Source organism: Pundamilia nyererei, unplaced genomic scaffold (assembly GCF_000239375.1).
Source record: "Pundamilia nyererei isolate P.nyererei 1_Seehausen unplaced genomic scaffold, PunNye1.0 scaffold00026, whole genome shotgun sequence".
NCBI classification, from domain to species: Eukaryota; Metazoa; Chordata; class Actinopteri; order Cichliformes; family Cichlidae; genus Pundamilia; species Pundamilia nyererei.
The window spans coordinates 704,498-728,384 of NW_005187427.1; the positions used below are offsets into that span (position 1 = coordinate 704,498).

The following is a 23,887-nucleotide window of genomic DNA, read 5'->3' on the forward strand; positions in this document are numbered from 1 at the left end:
GTCTCTTGCTCCAGGAGTTTCCAGCAGAGGGAATCCTTGTTGGCAGCAAATACTTTTAAATTGTGAAAATGACCAAAACCTCAGCTTTGTTACTCCAAATGACAATTTTAAGCTGTGCTTAAAAATTACTTTTCCAAATAGAAATCCAGCATATAAATGAGAGATTTGAGTGGTGTGTGATAGTATGCTGATTGGGGACTGTTAAACGGGAAAAAGTCAGTTGGCTTCTCAACAGATTTTGATTATTTAGGTGTGCACAACTGTCTCATAGCAGGCAGCAGCAGACCAAGTTAAAAAAAAAACAGTTTTACTTTTTGTTTGATAAGTAACTGTGTTTTAAAATTGGACAGCATTTTGTAGAGTTCATTGTTTAATTTGCTTTATTGATTGTTTGACTGATTAACTGATTCTCTGATTTATTTGCACCTTTTTTGCAGTGAGTAGTCATTTTAATTAACACGGTCACTGCAGGCTCTAAACAATCCACAGTTAAAGAGGCCTGGATGACATTTTTGTGTAACATTTAATTAGGGCAAATTAAATTTTCTTATCACTTATAATTTCCCAGTCGTGAACAGTGATGCTTGGCATCACATCACCTGAAACCCATGCAGAGTTCATCTAATCAGGAGCAGGATTTATTATCGCTACAAAGCAGTCCCCTCAGGTAAACCATACCCACTTGACTCCCTCCATTTCTTTACACTTTGAAACTTTGCTCTGCAAATTTCCCAGAGAAATGTAATGAGCCATGCTTCAAAACAAAGGTAAAAATGCATTATATATGGCGAGTTGTACTCTCCTGGGTTGCTCCATCTGCAAAAACACTCACATTTGGATGCTTCTGACAAGATTCAACTTTTTAAACTCTTTCTTGTGGGTCTAACCAGGGCGCTCGAAGTCTCACAGAGAGCTTTAACTGATTAAAATGAGGTCTATGACAGTAGGAATTAATATGAATGACATTGAAACTGAGGTAGGGTTGTAACTTGGTCCATTAGATTCTCTACATTTTTATTTCACATTACTGTGGCCATTGACTCACCTGATAAGTCCACTGTACTCCCCGTAGAGTGCAGGAAATGTGGGCAGCATGGTTCACTTGAAATTCCGATCACTAATGTTGAACTTCTAGAAATGACCTTTACTGCTGCATCCCATATGAACACAGCAGCTGAGCTGAGAGTATCAGCAGCGCAGCTCTGAGCAAATAGTGATTGCCGCCTCCTCTGCTTGAATTGAACTGACCAAAAGAGTCAGAGGAGAGGAAGAAATGCATGGAGGGGTTACAAAAAGGTCACCTAGCATATGTTTTCTGCAGTGAATTTATTCAGCCATCTGCCTGTCCCTTTTATGAAGCCTCCCCACCACCGCCACTATTTAAAACTGTCATATTGAATTTATTTATTTATTTATTTTTACTCAAACTTGATTTGCCATATCACATTTCAACAATGATATGATTCAAGCTGTCTAGGAATTTTACTTCGCTTACTGTAGTAGAGAACTCATTTACTGAATCATTCTGCGTGTCCAGTGGAGTCTGCAGTTTAGCATCATCAACGTCATTAACAATTAGTTATAAATAATAAAACTGCAAAGGGTTCAACATATTGAATGAAGATGACTAGTACTACAACATGAGTTCTAGTTATTCTTCAATCAGCGATAATTACATACAGAAACCAAAGTGCCTCTAAAGTGCCATTCCTGCCACAGGATGTGCTTTTTTTCTGCTTCCACTGTTTTCTGTCACCTGTTTTTCTCCCTCTTTGCTACTGCTGTATAATTAACAGATGCAGTCCTGTTAGCCCAGCAGACCACCCAGTTATGGCACTGCAGAGCCTCCTGATATCCTTTTTGCCCTTACAGCCATGTCATACATCCTGCAAGGATTTATGGATTTAACAAGTCTCCCTCTGTTTGTGTCTTTCAGACACACATGACAAGCAGGATGTGGGCTTTAACACCCAAGGGCTGTAGATCTGTTCACGGAAACTTGTCTAATAAAAAAGCCAAAAGTCAATATTAGAAAAGCAAAGTGGGACAGGAAGAGAATAGTGTATGGCACCAAAGAAGGAGCCACTATTCATTCTCTTTCTCTCTCCAGTGTCAAGATGGTCTTATTACTACCTAACAGCCTGAAGCTCTGTCTCTTCTATAGAGAAAGAAAGTAGCAAAGAGAGAGCGTCAGACAATAATTAATTTGGAGGCAATGCAAGAGAAGCTGAGTTGATAAGGATATCTCGCGCTAAAGCACGACAACCTGCGCCGTACTCTCTCAGTGGTCCCTGTGCCTTTTCCGGTTGGCTGAAGCATTATTTTTCTGTCTGAGTGTGCATTTTAACACAATCTGAAAAGGGACATGTGGTGCTGTTTCTCTGCAAAATGAATATATTAACTTTTCTATCACCGCTGCCATATGTTTTTGTTACGTGTTTTAATTGCTTTAATGGCGTCCTTATTGTTGCTCATATTATTCGCTCTGCTGTTGGCTGTTTCCACGCTTGTGTTTGTGTCATCTTGTTTGTGCTTGGTGTTAGAGCTTTATTCATCTTTGTTTGCCTTCAACAAATTGCTAAGTTTTTAACTTTTACCAGTTTTTAGATTTCACCTTTTATCACACAGTCAATGGTTTATACAATCTCCCAAATCGAACAAGCAGCGCAACCTGCTACAGCCTGCAGCTGAAACATAATCAGGCACTCTTGTAAGAACATTGTTTAATAACACCTTGCAATAATAATTGTTGCAATAATAAGTTATTAACTAACTAAACTTTAATCATTTTTCACTGTGTCACACTCCTCCTTCTTTTTCTAAGGTAGTCCTGGAAAACTGGATAACAAAGTAGGGTTTCCAAGTGACGCAGCTCAAACTAAAAGCTTGCCCAGATAAACTGCTCAGTCTTTCTTGTTCTTTCCACCTGGCAGCAATTATTTTCTTGACATTATTATTATTTTTGTTGCATTATGTCGAATAATGTCAGATTTTATTCCACTTGCACCCTTTGTTGCATACCTTGAGCTAGTCAATTTGTCACAAATGGGGGGCTTGTCTGGGATATTCAACCCCGTTGGTTAAGGTAGAGAGATGTCATGGTTGGTCAGAGAGGCTGCAATCAAATGATACTTCATCAGTTTCAACTGATTCTTAGAAAGCTTGGTTTGGATTTAGCTGTACAGGGTGGGCCATTTATATGGATACACCGTAATAACATGGGAATGGTTGGTGATATTAATGTCCTGTTTGTGGCACATTAGTATATGTGAGGGGGCAAACTCCTCAAGATGGGTGGTGACTGTGGTGGCCATTTAGAAGTCAGCCATCTTGGATACAGCTTTTGTTTTTTCAATAGGAAGAGGGACATGTGACACATCAAACTTATTTGTAATGTCACAAGAAAAACGATGGTGTGCTTGGTTTCAACATAACTTTATTCTTTCATGAGTTATTTACAAGTTTCTCTTTGTTCACAGCCATTGACATGTCGAAGAGGTTAACACGTGAGGAGCGGATCGAAATTGTTGATATCTGGTGAACGCAGTAACCGGGTCATTGCAGCAGATTTCAATGCAAGACACCCTAGGTTCTCCAGAGGCCTGGTAATGAACTAATCATTTGATTCAAGTGTATTGACAAAGGGTGATATCTAAAACCTGAAAAATAATCCCTATTAGTGCCACCTACTCCAATCAGAGACATTATCAGATGATGATAAAAATCTATAAAGAACAAGAGCTTAATGCTGCGGAAAATCATTAATCTTGGGATTTAGCACACTGTGGCAAAATAAGCATTTGAATTTGAGTTAATTATTTTAGCTCTCAGTGCACTCTTGGTGCCTGTTTTTTTTCTAGCGTGACAGCCACACAAACTTTAAAATGGATACAAAGAACATTAAATGTTACAGTCTAATAGTCTTAAAAAACATGGAAATCACTTTAGTTTGTCAGCAGATCAAAGTCAAATTCATTTTATTGATTCAATGGGTTTTCTTGGTCTGTATTTTGTGTTCTAGTAGCTGCAATTTCATCAGTGTGAAAGTGACTTAGCAGCAGATTAGAATCAAGTACAAAGACATTTATAGATTTTATGCATCACCGGCTGAATACATGTAAATTCCAGTGAAATCGCAATGCACAGTTTGCGCTATTGCAACTTAATTGATTGGTAACTGGTATTATTGGTAAGTTATGGGTCAATAGTTTGCACATAAACCATGTATTTGCCCTGCAGATAATCTGTATTGCACTTAAACCATGCTGCAAATACAGATAATTAGTAAAAAAAAAAGAAGAAAAAAAATATGGTGCTTTCAGTCAATTTCAGTCAAATCCCTGAACATAACCTGCTCTTGTCCAGGTAATGTGTTCAGCGTATGTTGTGATTTATTCAGGTAAAATGGAAAACTAATTATAAAACAACAACAAAAAATTGTTTAAGTAATAACACTCAAAAATAGTACATGAAATCAAACAGACTGTTACAAAACTATTGAAAATCAACACTTTCAACACAAACCCAAACAGAAACCCAAACGGAAGAATTTATCACTAACAATCTTACACTCAGATACAGAAAAACCTGGGAGTACAACCATTTGAGCCAATGTAAGTGTAAATAAAAAATATTAATGCATTTTAAAGAGTAGAAGAGTTCAAAGCTGGCAGCATATTTTATAAAGATTTAAATGAGATCAAATTGAGGCAGTTTGATGCAGCTGTAAATTTAGCAGTATGGGCTTGTGACAGAGCCAAAACCTATGGGCCAGCTGTAAGCAGGGAACACCATCATTGCTAAAATAAGCTGAATATTATCAAACAAATAAAAGATTTAATGTTCAAATGTTCCTTTTAGGCCTCCAACTGCTACACTATTAATTAGACCCTTTCTTTCTTAATTAGTTTCACCTTGACTACTGGAGAAGAATTCGTTTTAATTGTGAATCATATGAGCAGATACGACCTGTCAGCTTTTATCTGGTGTGCTGACAACCTCCCATCTTCCTTCCAAAGGGTAGTGTTTCTAACATATTTACATCACAGTCAGTGACTGACCTTACTTTGCATGGCTAGGCTTCTGTATGAATCCATTTTGGGAAACACCACTCAGAGCACCCTGACAGTTATCATATTTCTCATCATCATAAAAAAAAGGTGGGGGTGGGGGAGGCTGAACGTAAGTGTCCCCTGTTCATCCGGAGCGTCTGAAAGATAACTAAGGTTAGAGCGTGTGTGATCCTGATGCATGGCTGCCTGACAGATTGACACGTCTAGTCTCTTCAGAATCTTTTCCAACCGCACAGGAACAAGAATGAAATCTTGACGAGTGAGTCATGTAAACATTTTGGGCAAAGGCGAGTCTCTTGGTAGCTCTATTTCATGCTACATAGACATCTTTCTGAAGAATGGGTTGTTTGAAACCTGAGTGCAGGCAGACAGGCCGGCAGACGCAGGATGATAGCAGAGATTTTACTGAAGAGGAGCTTCAGAGTGAGGCAGCACTCAGAGCATCAGCCTGTGGAGAGGTTTGTTCCAAAAGGGGGCATGCATCATGTGGGGGAAAAAATGATTTGTGCTTTCATAACATGATTGACAGGCGATCTTTTTTTTAACATTCTACTTTTGGAGGATAGGCTAGTAGGTTAACCAATATAACTCATTTCATTAATAATTTCTAAAACTGTATAAATAGAATATCTCAAAATTAAAGCTGTTTAGTGACATGAAACACAAAGAAAGCCAATCCGTCATATGCAAAACATTTTACATGAGGGTGGTGAACTACAGTTTCAGCATGTGCTGTTCAGCATTCGCAGATGTTAATTTTTGTGCCCCTCCCACCCTTTCTTTGTAATCTTTTTTAAATACTCAGCAACTTGCAGGGAGGACTCACGCTGAGTGGGGAATGATTGTCGTTCTGGAACTGCATGTGTCATTTGTAACTGTGACAGCAGACCTACCTGGAGTGGTGCAGAGCTGGGACTGAGAGCAGGAAGGAGAGTTCAGTCTGATCACTTGAATTTGTCTCAGAGCTCAGCTAGGGGCCTTTCCCTGCTGCCATTACAAAGAGCACCAGAGAGACTGCAGGGCTGCATACAATGCTCATTTACATGCCAGTTCTGAATTTGGCTGTGTCTTGGTCTCCTGACAAACATGCCACTTAAGTCATGCTAATTTAGTCAGATTCTAGAGGCATAATAAACCTTTAGCATTGTAAATTTAACTGTACTGAGTACAAAAAAGAGTTTTAAGTTATATCTTTGAATCAGTTTAAATGTCACGGTGAGTTGCTTCTTTTTTCCCGTCATAATAACTAAAGTGGGGTTTGTTATTGCAGCTCATGGAGCAGATCTTTCTGGGAGGATGGTGCTATTGTAGAATATTATAGATCCAAAATCACAAACTCATTGATTGTGCTCAGCAAGTCAGGAGTGTTTGAATGTTCAAATGTGATCAGTTACAGCTGCTGTAGATGACCGAACAATAAAGCCAGCGTTATGAAGATGGTTTCATGTAAGCTACTCTCATTTTTGTCAATACACATATTTTTTTATAGTTTACAATGTCAAATGGATACGAGTGAATTTGATTTTACTGGCTAAGTGGGTAGGAACATACAGCCAATGTGACTGGTTGCCAATATTCGTGCTCAAAATTATTAGTGGGAGTAAAATTAAACATAGTAAAGCACACTGAAATATGAACTGCTGTTAAACAACAATTTTCAAAAATCTAGTAAGAATGAACCACATCTTATTCTTATAAACATTTCTTTTTCTGTCAACACAGATAACTATGATGAGTTTAACTGACTGAATTATTACTTTTTTCTTTGTCTGGCCAAATTCCAAATACATAAATAGGTTATGATGCATTTAGTCAATAGATAATTTGATCCACCGAAAAAAGCTATAAATGACACAAAAGAAACAAGATGCATGATTCAGAACCAGTCTGATAGAACATTATGCTCTCAAAGATTTATACACGATATTGCCGAAAATATCACCATTAGGCCCAGCCTGACAGTTTAGTTGTGCTCCTAGGAGCAAATGTTTTTGTATTTTCTTACACAGAGACAGAGAGAAGTGCTTTTCTGTTATATTTTTAGAAGACTAAAAAACAGTCATTTTGCAACAAAATTTGGACCCAGCTCAATTTCAAAGTTATAATCTTTTGATGTCTGTTCTTGACAAGAGAACAGCTTTAAGATTACTTAAGTGTTTATATTCAAATAAATAGACATCATCTCTCAATATCACTGAAAGAAAAACTGCTGGATGGAGATCCTTCTTGTCCGATATAAGTAGAGTGAGTTCAAAAATCAAAAGTTTGATATTTTTTATGTATGTTTTTTTTTATCATTTACATGAGATTTTTTCCGTATTTAAGTTGTTAAAAAAGTGAGTTCTGAGCTTGAAGTGTTGTATTTAGTCACTTGCAAAATTGTAGTAAAACCTACCGAACAAGACCAAAATATTACTTTTTTAAATTTTATGGCACGGCATTTCATCAATGATTCACTGTCTTCATGACCCCGGAGTACTGAGCCTTTCATACTGTAAGCTTGTGTTTGGGCGTCCACACATACATTAAAAAAAATCTTTGCTGCCTCTCAAACATTTTAAAGCTTTGGGTGAAAATGAATATTTGGCCTTAAAATTTGAGTTCCTGACTTGTTGAACTGGCTACACCTTAAAGGCACATAAGCTGGTGCTTTTCTCCTTATGTCTCATTTCAAACTGTGGTAGCTGGCAGCTGGACCTTTACTACACAAAAGTCATATACTTACAAGTAATATACTTTGCTTATGTTTAAATGTGCATTCATTTTAGCTTCATAAACGTTATTAAACTAAACGCATTATAGCAGCATCACAAAGAAGGCATTAACTACCTGACCACAGGTGTTGTTGATGAAGACTGGAACCAAGATGCAATCAAATAATTATGTTTTCATGATTTCAAGAATAGGTCTTACTTTCTAAAGCAAGTAGTAAAGTAAAAGACCCACTTGTTTGTAGACTTGATCTTGACTGTGATGAAAAAGATTATTATTAAATGTCCAGAAAGTAAAGCAGTTTTAATTGTAGAAACCACAGCAACAGGTAGGTCTGCGAGACTCTTTGTGCTATAAACAATATCCCTCTGTCACATAAGTTAAGGAAATCCACAAAAGGAAACAGGAACAATGAGATGGGGAAACACTACAGCTGAGATGTGAATAGATGCATTTAACTTTCAGCACCTTAGGTCTGTTTTTGTTGCAAGTCCCTCAGTAAACCAGTCTGATCTGTGCAAAGCTGCCAAAGGCTGCAGCGACTCTAAAGAATGTGTTCCTCTAAGCTTTTTAATATTCTGGTCAAATAATAGCTTCCGCACAGAGTTTCTCCCTCCTGATGAATTTCAAAATGGACCATTCAGTCCATGAGACCGGGGCTCTGTTTGCATTTGTGTGTATGTGCCCGTGTGTGCTAATGTATGAATGTGTGTAGCTGTGTGTGGGCCAATGCCAGGGGGAAAGGCAGCACATTAAGACAGTGACTGGCAGATCTCATTTGGTGTTTAATTTCACAAGGGTGAGCTCTCATCCATGTGGGCCCATTAGCCCCCGGCTAGCTAGCTGAATAATGTTGATGGTCCCTTCATGAGTTGTTTACACTGACAGGACTTGTGTGATTTTGTGTCTATGAAGCAGTGAAAAGTAACAGAGTATCTTTACTCAACTGTCACATAAGAAACTGCGGCAAAGTAATCACAAAACCCCAACATTTGCAACATATTTCACAATGTATAAATTCTTCAAGCTCCAGCCATTGAAAGCGATAATGAAATAAACAACATATTGTTGTTATGCGGCAAATTAAATATATCATGATGTGCTGGTGGTTTTAGTGTTTTATTGAAGTTATGCAGGTTTTCTTCTTGCTGTTATATATTGGTAGTTACATGTCTTGTGTGTCTTAGCCGGTTTTACTACCTGTCTATGTCTTGTTTCAGTGATTGTTTCCACCTGTTTCCCATTACCTCCTCATGTGTCTCCCATGTCAGTTGCTGTTTTGTCAATTGACTCTCCTTCTTTGAGCTTATTTGTGTTCTCCCAGTTGTTCTGAGAGTATTTGGTGTCTTCATAATCTTCTTTTACATTCTTTGTATTTTGCCTCATCACTGTTGGACTCTTGCTTTGGTTCCTGCTTTCCTTTTGCTGTGCATTCTGTAATTCCCAGTAAATTCTCATTTTTACATTTTCTTACTGCATGTCTACAGTCTGTTTTTAAAAAAATGATATCTATCTTTGCAATACATCAGAGTAAGTTATTTTTGAATAAACTATGCTGTTACTTAAAGTGCACTTTGCAAGTATATTTCCTTAAAGCTCTATTAATCAATTTTTATATTATCAAGGGATCAAATGAATGTGAAAAGCATAACCCATAGCGACAATGTCAAGCCCTGGAAGATTAATTATCTGATGTTACAGGTCCTGTAATTCTGCAGACCCATTTTATCAGTGTGTTATTTTTTTCCTCATAACCTTCCTTTCATTAACTTATTTAAAGACACAAGTCACTCTTATTGGTGCAAAGAAAGACCCATCAGTCTCGACTTATAGCACACCCCTCTTATCAGTTTCATTATATAATACATTAACAGTTTTGTGTACACTTTGTTTTGCTGCTTGCAAAGAGTAAAAAAAAGAAAAAAAGAAAAGAAAGCAAAAATTAAATGGCCATAAAATTATTACTTTAAAAAGTAAAAGTTAGCTTGGATAAACTTTCAGCCACCATCTCCAGGGCATAACAGGTCTCTTCTAAAATTCTGCATTCAAGTCAAGCATCACTGCAGACATTTGACACCATAAACTATTGTACTGCTTGAGATGCATCATGGGTTTTTGTGCCCTTGTTACAGTACAACTGCAAACTTTATGGCCCCCTAAGGGAAATTTGTTTTCACGCTGGTTCAGCAGTAAAACATACAATAAAGCCATATTCTAAAGCATAAGTCCACAATAAAAACAATAAACCTATTACCTAAAAGCACAATTACACACGTAACAAACTGCCATGTCGCACAGTGGAACTATAAAGACACACATCAGCTGATAAGATCCGATGAGAAGTCAATATTTCCCCTCAGGGCAAACGCTACAGGAGGCTGGCACAATACTAAAAACATCAGTGCAGTGCAAGATAAACTCAGTACAATATCTTTGCAATAAATACTCATTGATGAGATAAAAAAGCAGACAGAAAGTCTTTATAAAGCCTGTATTATATTCTATTGTGACTGTGTTGACGATTAGTGTTGTTTATTGAGTCTGGGGTTCACTTTAAGCCAATTGCTATAATATTTTCCCCTCATCTGTAGAATACTGAGTGATTTAATTTGACCTGAAATGCTCTTTAGTTCACTTACTTTTGCAATCAGGGCTAAAGAAGAGGCATAATTTCAAACATAGTCAAATGTTTAAATTATTCAATTCAAATTTTTGTCATTTTTAGATGATTAACAAAAGGAACTACTCATTATTTGAAAGACATTTGAGGCCGTTATGTTTGAATTTGTCAGTACGTATGTGAGTGTGCGCATGTCACAGCAGTGAAACCGATCTTCTGAATTTTTATTTTAAGCTCCCACACCACTCCACCATTTCTTACTTCAGAGGGTTTTCTCTTTGTTGACATCAAAAGATTTTTTATGTACTTTGTAATACACATAATTATTCCCATCAGTGTGGTCTTTGATGTGTACATAGCAGCATTATGCTGTGTGATGTGTGTGCGTGCATGGCGAGTATAATACTTGTTCCACTTGGTCTGTGAGCATACATTAACATAATTTCAGGTATTTGTCTCTGCATGTACTAAATCTATTATCAGACATCTGTAAACATTTTGGAAGCACTGCAATATCAGATAAACATTCAATAAAGACAGAGTTATTCAAATAAAAAGTAAGAATTAGGGCTCACATATTTTTTTTCTGTCTTTGTGCTTTTTGCACAGAGAGGAAAGCTGCATAATTGGTACCGTGAGTTCAACTCATGTGTCTTTATCTCCTCTGGGGCAAACAAACTGATATATTATCAAGTAAATAAAGTAATCAAAAATTATTTGCATACAAATTGGATTATGACAGATTAAAATCACAGGTAAGGTGTGAAGATTTGCAGTCAAAGCTACGTAATAAACAGCACAGTTTTGACATTGTTTATTTATTCACGCTGATTAAAGAACATGTTAAAGAGGTTATGTCTCATTTTCACAGTTTTCACCTGTATACTAGACATGTCAACTGTCACGTTCCTGATAAATACAGACACTTGTTAAGAGAACTATTAAACTGTGCTGCACTTATTTCTGGTAACTGCAGTTTGCAGAACAACAGAAAGAGTCTAAGAACTATGTGTGCATTGTACTTTTGCTTTTCCACACAGAGAAACACTCATGGGCAGCATGGGTGTTTGGGCTGTGGCTGTGGCCGCTCTGCTGGGAACCTCGGGGTGCTGGCTCGCTGAAGGGCACAAGAGCAGCAGGCGAAGCAGCGGGGATACAGTCAGCGTGTCACGTACCTCCTCCCAGGAACCTCGCGCCATGGTAAATATCCCGTGCATTCTGCACGCACATACACATCAACGCACTAACGTACTGTACTGCGTCCCACTGAGGCCATTACCTTCACTGTCTGTCAAGCTAGAAAAACACTTGCAGTGATGAACAGTAAATCAATCGTATCAACCTTAAATCAAATCAAGGTTGTAAAGAAAAATGAAGCGAGCCACACAGTCGAATGATAAAAAAAAAGCATGTTTGTTGTAAATCTGAACAGATTTTAAATCCTGTAAAACATTTATTTTATTGTCACTTTCTATCTCCTGCACCATGACTTGCTGATGCGGTTAACTCATTATATACATATCACTCTGCAGATAAGTATAAGAGCATAAAGGACTGATGCATGTGCATAGGATGACCATGGATGACCTTATTTTATATGTACTTATCTACACTGCTGCTATACATCTATATAATCTAGATTTCAGGTTTTTATTGATTAAAATGAATGAGTATACTCAAAGGTAGAGGAAGCTATTGACAATATGTAGGCCTGATAACAACCGATAAAAGCCATTAATGGAATGTTGACGTCCAAACTGTGAGAATCTGTTCTTTGTTGTACAGTTACTATAACAGTTAGTGGTACACTAACCACCATCACCATCCTACACCTGCCTGCCATTTTCTGTCTACACTTTATATTTAAACCTAGCAATTGTTCATCTAGCCATTTACAACAAATTGGAGATGATTGCTTTAACACCCATGGGCAAGCACTTGAATGAGGTCACTTGATTGTATCTATCAGGGCTGGTTGCAAAAGAATCATGAGTTAAAAAGGGAAATAGACACCCTTCAGAAAACTGTCTCCTGCCAGGAAGAATGATCCCTTCGATTGATTTGTTTTTTAGATAATAAACATGAAGCCCAAATAGGTTGTCAAAAAGACCTATGCACAGGCAGACAGATGGCCACCACACAGCCCTGTAGACATCCTGGTTCTTTTCAAAATGAATGATGAACACCCCCTGGTCTGTAAGTCTCACTCACTTCGGGCTATGCCAAGTTGGCACTCTGTTGTGGAATGCCATTTTGCCGTGAGGTTCTGTCTCCCAACATCACTTGATGCAAAAAACAAATTCCCAGGCACAGAATCCATCTATCTGGCCAGAACTGGAACTTAAAACGCTGTCAACTGGTGCCAGAATTGAGAGTTGACCGTGAGGTGAATCATGGAAATCCATGATTTCACAATATGCAAGTCTGCATTCTCAAAGCCTCTGGGAAAGAATAAACAGTGTCAGATTTTCACCATAACTCAAATGCCCCCAAAATAACGTAACACTTGCAATAAAGAAGGAGAAGTATGTTTGCTTTGCACCTGATCAACAAAATAATATAAACTAAAAACTTCAGATTAAGCCTTTTGATTTTTGACTCATTGTCAACTTCCTGGATCCTTACATAATAACCAAAAGACTGTGCTGACATGTCCATGCCAGGGTCATAGCAGCTCTGGGGCATTTACAGTATATTAGCTGTCACAAATGTGTAAGCATATGGAACTTGAGGCTTCTGCAGGTTTCCTTGGGGAACTTTTCCCTGCCATCAAAACATGCTTGGTTAACTCTCCTGTCATTATGCCCAGATGTAATCCAGTGATAGGCACTGACTGGAGTTGGTCTCCAGGTACTGAACAACAGCTGCCCACTGCTTCTTATATTTGCAATGGTTTAAATGAGGAGAATGAATTTGTCTGTCAGGATCTGACAGACAAACACTACAATGGTTAAAAAAAAAAACAAAGAACATGTTAGTCTAACTTGTCCATATTCGGGCTCAGATGTGAGGTACTATAGAACAGTCTGACTTTGCAAGCACATTATGTACTGTATATGTTATTTATTATTATAAACAGACTTAAATGTGCTGTTTGTGGGTGAATGTTGCCTTTATTTTGCCGTGTGGCTGAGGCTACATCAGTCTTGGTTCTGGATTCTTGTGTTACTACATACTGAAAGACAACACTCGCCAACATGCAATTTTGTAAGCGCAACACTTAACAGGACAGTTATGATTTGGTTTGGGACTGACCTCTGTATAAAGACCATAGCTGTTAAGTGATTTTACAGCTACCGCAGAAAAAGAGAACCGTGCTCACTGGATTAAGGTTTAGGAGTAAGAAGGTTAGGCTTTGTATGAAGGAGAAAGGCTGCAGGAAAAAGCAAAAAAAAAAAGAGAATAAAAATACTCTTCTGCTCACAATGTCAGATTCTCTTTTTGTGTTTTAATTTCCAGTTTTCATTTACATTTTGATGATGAATTGAACCCGTAGAGCTTTACTTTTTATTTTGTTGCAGTCCCCAGAGGGTTAGCTCACATTCTGCTCAGGCTGGTTCCTCATAATTTGTACTCAAAGCTGAAGAAAACCTTTCAGGCAGGCACAACATATGCAATGCTTGCCTTTATATGAAGCAATAATAGTATTCTCTACTACAATTACAGTGGTAGGGGATACTGAATGAGCTCGTGAAGCTCAGCACAACCATCTGGTAAAGAACATCAGTCAGTTTGAATGTGTCTGCCTTCTTTAAGACAGATGTCTAACTTGGAAGTCCATCAAAAAGCATAATTCCAGCTTCAGCTTTTTGAGGTTGTTTCCAGTTTCTTCAATTGAAGTGTGCAGCTGCAAATAATTAAATTTTAAAAAAAAAAGCAAATGCTTGCAACTATTAAAATATTTTAGGTCTAAAACTGTGCAATCTAGGTATTGATTGTGTTGGAGCCTATCTGGCCTGCCGTAGCATAGCATGAGAAAAAGTGATTACTTGTTACATACGTACAGTAAAAATTAGTTTCAATATATATCAGCCTACAGATACTACAGTCAAATAGGATAAACCACAAGAAATTTATGTTTCAGTCTCTAAATCAGCAGCTACATTTAAAGATCACTTGTGTTAGTTACATGCACTCAGCACCAGTTGCGTTTTCAGCATTGATTTATCGGTTTTAGTTTGGAGGTTATTTGTGAAAGAAATTGTGGTATATGGCAGTGGAAAATCAATTACTGCACCTATTCTCGTGCACCTTCTTTAAGGACTTGATTAGCAACCCTTGATTAGCATATTGATTAATGAGTCCTCCCCATAGGGTTTTTCTTGATATATAAAGAAAATCCAACTTCTAGGAAAGCAGTTGTTTATAATTGCTACTTGAAGCTTGGGGAAATTGTAATAAATGGAAAGGTTGAGAGAGTTGTTCTTGCCAGTGAGTATTGCTGGAACATAAAGCTGCTCCATCTCCATCTGATACTGAGACATGTTGGAATTTGTCAGGCTTTTTTTCCATTTGAAAATAATCAAAGTTATACCTGTGAACGTATCACCGCTTCATAACCTGTATTGCCAGAGTCTGATTCTTTTTTTCCTTTTTCCTTTGGCTGCACTTCATTAAGCCCATTAAGTGGCTTGTTGCTGCACTGATGAATTGCTGTTAGATAAGACAAGTCTCTTCTTTCCAAGCAACAAACATCAGGGATCATCTATTGAATGTGGATAGATGAACTCTTGTAGGAGAACAGACAGCGATTCAGCTCTCCTTTCCTGCTCCTCTCCTGGTTCTCTTTGTGTCCTCAGGCAGTATCATCGAAATGTCTTCTCATCAAACTATCTCTGTCTCTGTATATTGAAACCACGATGCTGAGCTGGTCTTCAATAATCACATTCCAGCAAAAAGTTTTGTTGTTGTTTAAAATTAGAAGTTTGACAGAGATGTATAGAATGAAAGTCGGCGCATTCGTGAAAGATGCCTGGATAGCAACACATTTAAGAGATTGAGGAGAAAGCATATTCAAGTAGACTTCATAACGGGCACTGCTTGGCTTGAATTGCCCTGTTGTTCAAATTGCATTCCCACAAAATGTCAGTTTCTGTGGCGGCAGTGTCAGGTTCTTGTTTCGTGTGGGTGTTTAAATGGCATCCAAGGTGGAAGCATGTTGCATTCGGAGATGTGTTTGCACAGGCAAAATCCTTCTTATTGAGTTTGTACATTTAAACTTTGCAACAAAAAGTACTGAGAAATGCAAATATGAAGCCAACTGTGATACCAATACCATAATATTAGAAGCACAGTTTTTATTTTCAGTCTGCTCACAGTGTCGTGACTGCTCATTTAGTACGAAAAGCTATTGCACAGGTAAAAATCCAGCCAGGTGATGCTTTACTTATTCATGTTTGTCAGAGACTCAACACGCACCCTATTTACTGTAATGTAAATTCAATTCAATTTTATTTATTCACGTCCAAATCACAACATCGGTTTCCTCTTGGTGAATTATACTGTAAAGAGAATAATACAGAGAAAGCAGAGAAACACCAATAATCAGATGACCCTATGAATAAGCGCTTTGGCGACAATAGGAAGGGAAAAATGCCTTTTAACAAGAAGAATGTCCTCCAAGTTTAAATGAGCTTATTTCTGTGTAGCAGAGAGCTGCTGTTAAAAGCATATTAAACGTTCTTTTACATCGCTGGAAAGCAGTTTGTGGAGAAAAGACTGTGTAATTGTGAAAGTGACCGGTGTTATTATTCTTTTTCTAAGTAAACTAGTGCTAGTTTTGTTTTCTTTTCTTAATGAAGAAATCTGTCTCACAGTAAAAGTTTCTGGCCTTTGTGAACAAAGGAGTTGTGTAACATAAAGAAATAAACTTAATCAGTCTTTCTGCACACATACAGCATTTGTTGTTAGAATAATACCCCCTGCTTTTTATTCCTATGGTAGGTTACAATATAAGCTAAGAAGTACTTGAGCTTATATTTTCTCTCACATCAATGCAGCTTGCGTGCTCTCTTTTCCATGGATATGACTTGCTGCTTGGAGGTAGAGATATTAAATCCTCCTCCACCCTCTTCAGATTGTAACAGTGATGTTTATCATACAGCCATCATTACTGTAACTCTTTTCTCCAGAAAAATGATACTTAGAAAATAATTTGTGTGGCAGTTGCATACTCTGACTCTTTTCTTTCGGGCACTTGGAATTGGTTGAAATTATTTTCTCCAATGGCTAGCATTTATTTAACTAACTGTTTGAGTTCATCACCTGTGAAAACTGCTTTTCTTGGTTATTTGGCTGAGTTTCTTCCCTGGTTTTTCTGCAGTAAACATTTTAGAGGATGCTGCGAACGTGTTACAGAATCCTTTCCTTCATAACAGCACAATGCGTTACTTTTATGAACTTTATCAAGTTACATGGGACTAGCCTAATGAAACATTTTTAGGGGAATGTTGTCTCAAAAGTATCTATAAACTGACCTGGAAGCATATGACAGCAAAGAACTGCTAATGCAAGACTCTACGTGGAATACTCTTAATACTCCCATACTCTAATATTGTCTTATATATGAAAATATTATTTATAGTACATCTTATATAATGCCAGAGACATCTGCGCTATAAGCCATAGGGAATGCAAGTCAAGCAAACAGCCTCAGGCTCGAGATGCTGAAATGTGTTGAATCCTCTGTCTCCCCTATTGTGTGTGTCTTGTGGCATTTTCATAGTCTTATCACATAATCTGCAGGAGTTTCCAGTAAAAATACAGCCATCTAATCACCCTCTATAACCAAAGGAAAAATGGCAGAGAAAAGCATCAGATCCTCCCTAATTGAAACCCAGTGGGTTTGCCCTATTTGCTCAAATGAAATTCTGGTGGTAGTTATTTACATTTCTCCACCCACTAAAAGCATGCAGTACTCCTTATTTATGGCTTTTACTTGGTTTTTACTTTGCACGATCAAACCACAGTACACGTCATTATCACTAAATTAATTTCCCCCGAAGCTGAATGTATAAAATATGGTGGCAAGCAAGAAGAACCCCGGTGAGCCACTGTAACAAGCGGACAGTATTTTTAGAAAGAAAGACGTAGCCTTTCTTTCACCTCTATGCTTGGTTTGATTCTCTAATCAATTGATCAAACAGCAGCACTCGAGATGATGGAAGGCGGTGCTGATGAGCACACTCAATTTTATCCTGCCATGATGAGGAAGCACGTCTGCAATTAAGATGGACAGATGGCAGAGGGAGGGAAGAGAGAGGGATAGAGATGTAGAGACAGAGGCAGAGGCAATGACAGGAGCTACTAAAACTGCTGCGTTTCTCGTGAGGCTCTCGGTCTCCTGGGAAGCCAAGAAGGCCTCGCAGTTGCACGCAAGTTTTATCACTGAGCCTCATTACCAGTGACATCCACACTGAGGGACGAGAATGCAGAATGTCACAACAATTCAATTGCTGCCTCGTATGGGCTTCTTCAGAAGGGGTTTTTGCATTGGAAGACGTGTTTCCGTTCTATTTTTAAAGCAGCGTGTCGATCTTTTTTTGTTTTACCCACGTACGTGATATTGCATCTCGAGCCGAGGTACAATTCATGCACCTTGCGCTGTAAACACCAGCGATTGGTTATTAAAAAGCACGAAGCGCACACTATAATGCTGACAACTAAAAGCACGCCCATAGTTTGCACGTACGGGTCAGCTGGATTGCATCTAAAAGCAAAATTTGAAAAAAAGTATGATGTTTTTGAGCTCGACCATTTCACACGCCAAATGGTTTCCATTTATGCCATCATTAATTCATGGTTACCCGCTTTTCTTTTTACTTTTACATATTTCTGTTCTCATTTGTGTTGCATGGCACCTAATGCTTTCATTGCTTTTGACATCCGTTTAAATATTAGGCCATAATATTGTCACAGATGTTCTTTTCTACCACTGCCATTGCTCAATTATGCTACAGGATAATTTTCCTCTCCTCCAACATGTTCAGCACCTGGTTTGCTTAACTTTGAAATTTGATTTTTATGTACCTCAAAGCTGAACATAATTGCTCCTAATTTCATCATCCAAACGCTAGTTTAGCATATTTGGAATGCCATGAATGAAGGTGATGAGACTAACTTAAAAGTGCATCTAAATATCAGATTCACTGATAGAACTGGGAAATAAATCACAGTTTATCCTGCTGGTATCGACTGTTCAACATCCGGATAAACATTCCACTACAATATGGTGACACCTGCCTTCTAACAGCCTGCTGGCAAGTCTGTTTCCAATTAGGGTGATTAAATTGACTCTGGGACCCAGTTTAGTGAAAGTCCTCTCGTCTTTCTGTTGTCATCTTTCAAGCATTTTCTCTCATTCCCACTCTGACTCTCCTTTCATTCTCTTTCCATCTGTTCACCTTTGTTTTCTGCCCTCATCTTTCACTTAGCCTAGAAAAGAAAAGAAGGCACGGTAACGAATGGTCTGCAAAAAGCTGCAGAAAGGGCTGTTTTTGTCTCACTCCTCCAAGCCTGTAATAACCAGTTTTGTGTGTGTTCTCTGTTTGCAGGAGAAGGGGAAAGCAGACGGGAACATCGATCAATGTGAGTACACTTACTGTGTTCAAACCAAACAGCATTTTTCAAAATATGCCATGTTGTGCTCCATTACAAAATCTTTTTTTTCTTCTTCTTCTGTTATTCTGACATACACTTTAGTTTTCTGATTACTAGGAAATGCTGCTGAAAAGTAATTCAAATCTAAATGCCTCCCATAAAATGAACCATGCAGTCAGTTTTGGGCAAAGCTATGATAATGATGTAACTGTGACATATATTGCTCCACTGTACTATACTGAAGTGTTTGAAAGCATGGCAGATTTGCATTTTTGAAAGCGTTTCAGTTGTTGTGTTTATCAAGAGATTATTTAGCAACTAGCTGAGGGCCTGACAAGCATTAGCTTACAGAATTTGGGGAAAGAAAAGCATAGTTCAAATAAAGGAAGACTTTTAATAATCATAATAATAAACTTGACTGCACTGTGTATTGCCTTCCTTCGTGAACTCTAACAAATAGAAAGTAGAAGCACCTGAAGTCACTCATTCAAAATGACACCCTGTCAGTAAGCTAAAAAATATAGTTGTCAGGTTAATAATTATGGCTGCCAACCCACTTTATTCTCCTGTCAGAAATGAGTAAGTAATGTTTTGTGACTTGTGTGCTGCTTTACAATGAAGTAATTGCTCAGTTAGCCATACAAAGATCATTTACATTTTTGACCTTCCCTGTAAGCTTGGCTGTTGAGTTTTAGTAGAAGTACGGTTGAGATTTTTTCATGGGCATCAGGTCTGGCTAATCTGTTAATCTGCCAAAACCATTATTTTGATCCTAAATCAATATTTGATAGTACTAGTTATCAGCCTGTATGTTTGTGATTAGTGAAGCTTGTCTTTAAGTAACCCTTCGCGTTTACCCGGCAGCAGTTTTTGTTTTTTAACCAGTGGACTAGTTCTGCACAGCTGTTCTATCAAACTAATTAAACACAATCAATACATTTTTATGTTTGCAATGCTACTGATGATTAAAGAGTGCCACGAGATAGTTTCATCCCTCGGTACAGGTAGTGAACAAGTTGTTGCAGAGACCTCAGATTTATTTTCTGGCAGTCTGCAGTGTTTATTTTACATTGCCTTTTTTCAGTGCTTTACTCTCTGTTTACTCAGTCCATTTGAGCTGCTGGCTGAGTTGTTGTGAAAGGTGTTGTTTGACACGTAGCTGCAATGCTCATGAAGATGAAGTCTTTTTGTGTGTGTGCGTGCGTGCGTGCATGCGTGTGTGTGTGTGTTACAAATGGCCCAAGCATTCACACATGATATTCTGTGCTATTGGAGTCATGGCAGTGAGATTGAGCAGTTTGTATGGAAGTTACTGTAAAGGCAATATTTCCTGGCTGACTGCTTCCTATCTGACAAGTGACTTCATCTGTAAGCATTAGGCCCATTATGATATGAAGTCTGGTTGCTGTCTCAGTTATCTGTGCCTGCTTCTATTCAACCTAAACGTGACCCAGAGGATTTTCTTCGTATTTATCTTCCACCAAAGATGTTTATTAGCTGATTTCTTTTTTTCCCCCTTGAACACTATATTATGTGGCTAAAAATGACAGGCGATTCCATATGCTGTACCTCTCATCACAGATGTTCATGTTGACATATAGAAAGCACATATTGAAAAGCAGAGGCCCACGCTGATGGCTCATTAAAAAACAAACAGTAAGGTGGTTCTAGACAAAGTTAAACATATTTCGAGCTTTAGAAGTTTAGCGTTAATTGAATGAATGTGCAGAATAGTGTATAAACCCATCCATACGTCCATCCATTTCCTTAACTGCTTATCCAGTTCAGGGTCCAAGGGGCGGTGGAGCCTATCCCAGCAGTCATAGGGTAAACAGTGGGGTGTACCCTGGACAGTTGGTTGCAGGGCACATATAAACCCATATTGGCAGAAAACGTATTTGGTATGCAGTGGCAGGAAATTGATGGGAGCACCGGAGGATGAAAGTAATTGATTGAAGATTGTGATAATTTGTTACCAGTGCCCAGTGGTTGACTGCGGTCTCTCTCTCTCCTGAATCAAATAAATTAAATATTTACTCCTCAACAAGGTCACTTTTTAATGCTTCTAAATGAAAAACATACAAATAATTAGGATTGCATTGCATGTATTTGCTCTTGTACATTTGTACATTCAGTTATATTCACTTTTATGTGACTTATCAAAATAAAAATGGAGTTGGAGGGATTAGGGGCCTGTTTTTGACATATGTGATTGAATTAAATAGTTCCGGGAGTCAATTGGAACATTTGTAGTAGAGTGTTAGTTGTGCTCATTGATCTGATGAAGACATTATGCAAATGTATGCATTTTCTTTTCTGGATTGGCCACATCCTAGAACTGCTACTAGGTTTTGAATTAGTATGAGTGCAAGAGGCAAGCTTAAAGACATTCAGTCAGTCAGTCATGATGTACGAAACATCGGTGCCAGTTTTCTGAATGAAAGGGATGAACAGATGTTTTTGCTACAGGCAATATTGCATATGTATTTGTAGGAGTGTCCCTAACACAGTGTCAAATTTTGGGAGGAAAGTATTTAAAAAAATCATACAAGCATGATTTACTAAGGCTTGCAGTAGGTAATTTACTTGCATCATTCATTCAAAGCTGAAAAAAAAAGATGTTTTATTTTGCACCTGATGATAGTTGCTGCTGCAAGTGTAAATTTAGTTAGAATGCAGGGAAAGGTGTTGTCACTGTTGGGGATGGATTGCTCAAATCTATGAGCATGATGTGAAAATTTTAGCTCAGTCCAAGCCCTGGGTATATTTCTGGTCCTCTGGAATACTGGTATTTTGATGAAACAGAGCAGAACTCACTTTAACTGAGCGGAGTCGGAATTAGCAAGAGAAAGACGTGCCTTGCGCTGGGTATTACATCCAGCCAAGTTATGTTTTCCTACAACAAGCTGGTGGCTTTGCTGTGTTTTAGTCACATTTCTACACAGAGCTCATTAAACAATGGTAAAAGTCTGCATATCTTCCACAGTCTTGCATGCGGAAAGAATACCATTCATGTTCATTTTCACTTCTCAGAGGTATTGGATCTGTTACATACCATATTGAAATGTCAAAATACAGCAACTAATGGTACTCATAAGAAGTGGGTTAGATTTTTATCTGAATGTTGCAATGTGCAATAAACTTTAATGAATCCCTTCAACATCACATGGAATGCAGGAAAAAAAAAATCAAGAATAGTGAGTAGATTTACACACGAGGCACAGTAACTTCACTAATATTCATATGGGTCAGCGTTTGAAGGTGAATAATGTGTATTTTCTTCTTCTGCACAGTTCAGATGTCACATAAAGACTTAGTTTGTAATATTTTGTTACCTACCTATTATACCTTCTCTGGATCCATAATGAGGTGTTATATTTATGCAGACACTGACTCTCAGACCCCACACAGTCCCCAGCCTCTTCTTAGAGAGTTTGCCTCTTTATAAAAATTTCTCCTTTGGCTGCCTCAGGTTGTTCTAAAAGCACAAACAGAGGGTAATGTTTATTTATTTTATTTTTTTGTAGTGCTCTTGTTAGATTGCATTGGTCATTACTGAAATCAACTGCTGGGTTTTGTTTATAAATTAGTGCACTGTTAGTAGATTACCGGAAAACTTTAAATGCATTAGCAGATTTCTGCATTTATGGCCTCGTGTTAGTTTGCCCATCTTTGTAAATTAGGCCTATGTTGCTTAATTGGAGTTTTTGTGGGCAGGAGATTAGATTTTAGCTCTTTTCTGGTTGGTCAGTTTTTACTTTTTGGCTCATTTTAGTAGGAATACTCCCTTGTAGGACAAAATTGTTGTCTTCTGATACATTCTAATTCTTCTTCAGTTTGTTTGCAAGATAACCAGTTATTTAGCTGAATACATTAACATCCAGACACTTAATTTGTTATACCAACTTTTCACAATGACACAGGTTGTCAACCCTCTGTGTATAAACCTACCTGATACTGTAAATACCGTAAACCTTTATTATATCTGTTTTAAGATGTTGTGGTAACCTTAACAAAACATTACTGCCTTGTCACTACTGGTCTGACTAAAGTGACCCTATCCATGACTCACACTAGCTAGGTAGTTAGCGCACAGTAGCTACAGTAGTTAGCAAAACCCTTTGCTTGATGATAAAGAATTGGTAAATTAATGTCCGCCAGAGCAGATTATATTTAGTGACTAGGGGCAGTGTTTACTTTAATACTTTAAATTGATTTATTGTCGAGGCCCAACACAGTCAGCACTGGCCACCACCACCAGATTGATTGTTTATTTGTTTTTAATGTAGCTCAGTAATTCCTGGTCTTTTCTTTCTGTATCTCACTCTGTTTCTCCCCCCCTGCAAAGAAAAAAAAAACATGCCAAATTCCTAAGAATCGCTCTAAAGTTCACTAATTGTTAGTAGGGAGATAAATTGGTCTTTGTACCTAACACAATGTTGTCAAGGTTAGAGATTCTTCAAATAAGCTGATAATAGGAGTAGGGATGGGTATCGTTTAGGTTTTATCCGATACAGGTGCCAAGACGGTACTTTTGAAACGGTGCCGGTGCTTAAAGAATAAAGAACACAAACTTCGTCCAAAAACCTCTTGTGTTTTTATTTTTCCCAGTAATTTATTTTAAGCAAAATTATAACAAAGTTAGCCTTTTCTGTCAATAAAACATAACATCTTTGGTTGGAACCAGTGCTTAAACAATTGAAAACACAAACTTTGTCATGAAACCTGTGATGTTTAGCAGTTTTTTGCAAGAAGATAATCATATTAGCCTTTTATGGAGCTATACGGCATCGCTCTTGGCTGATGGCATGCCCAGCACAAGAGAAAACTCTTTCAGAAGGCGTTGATGAGGCTGGGACACACAAGTATTTTTCTGATAGGGCAG

The 23,887-nt window shown here is 37.9% G+C and overlaps 1 protein-coding gene across 1 annotated transcript in view; it reads left to right on the forward strand.

Moving 5' to 3' along the window:
- fstl4 (follistatin-like 4) overlaps window positions 1-23,887 on the forward strand; it is a 200,932-nt gene that overhangs the window by 2,611 nt on the left and 174,434 nt on the right. The window contains exons 2-3 of the mRNA XM_005727726.1: window positions 11,445-11,604; window positions 18,957-18,990. Of these exons, the coding sequence (XP_005727783.1) occupies window positions 11,455-11,604; window positions 18,957-18,990 (184 nt within the window). The 5' untranslated portion in view covers window positions 11,445-11,454. The remainder of the gene's footprint in view (window positions 1-11,444; window positions 11,605-18,956; window positions 18,991-23,887) is intronic.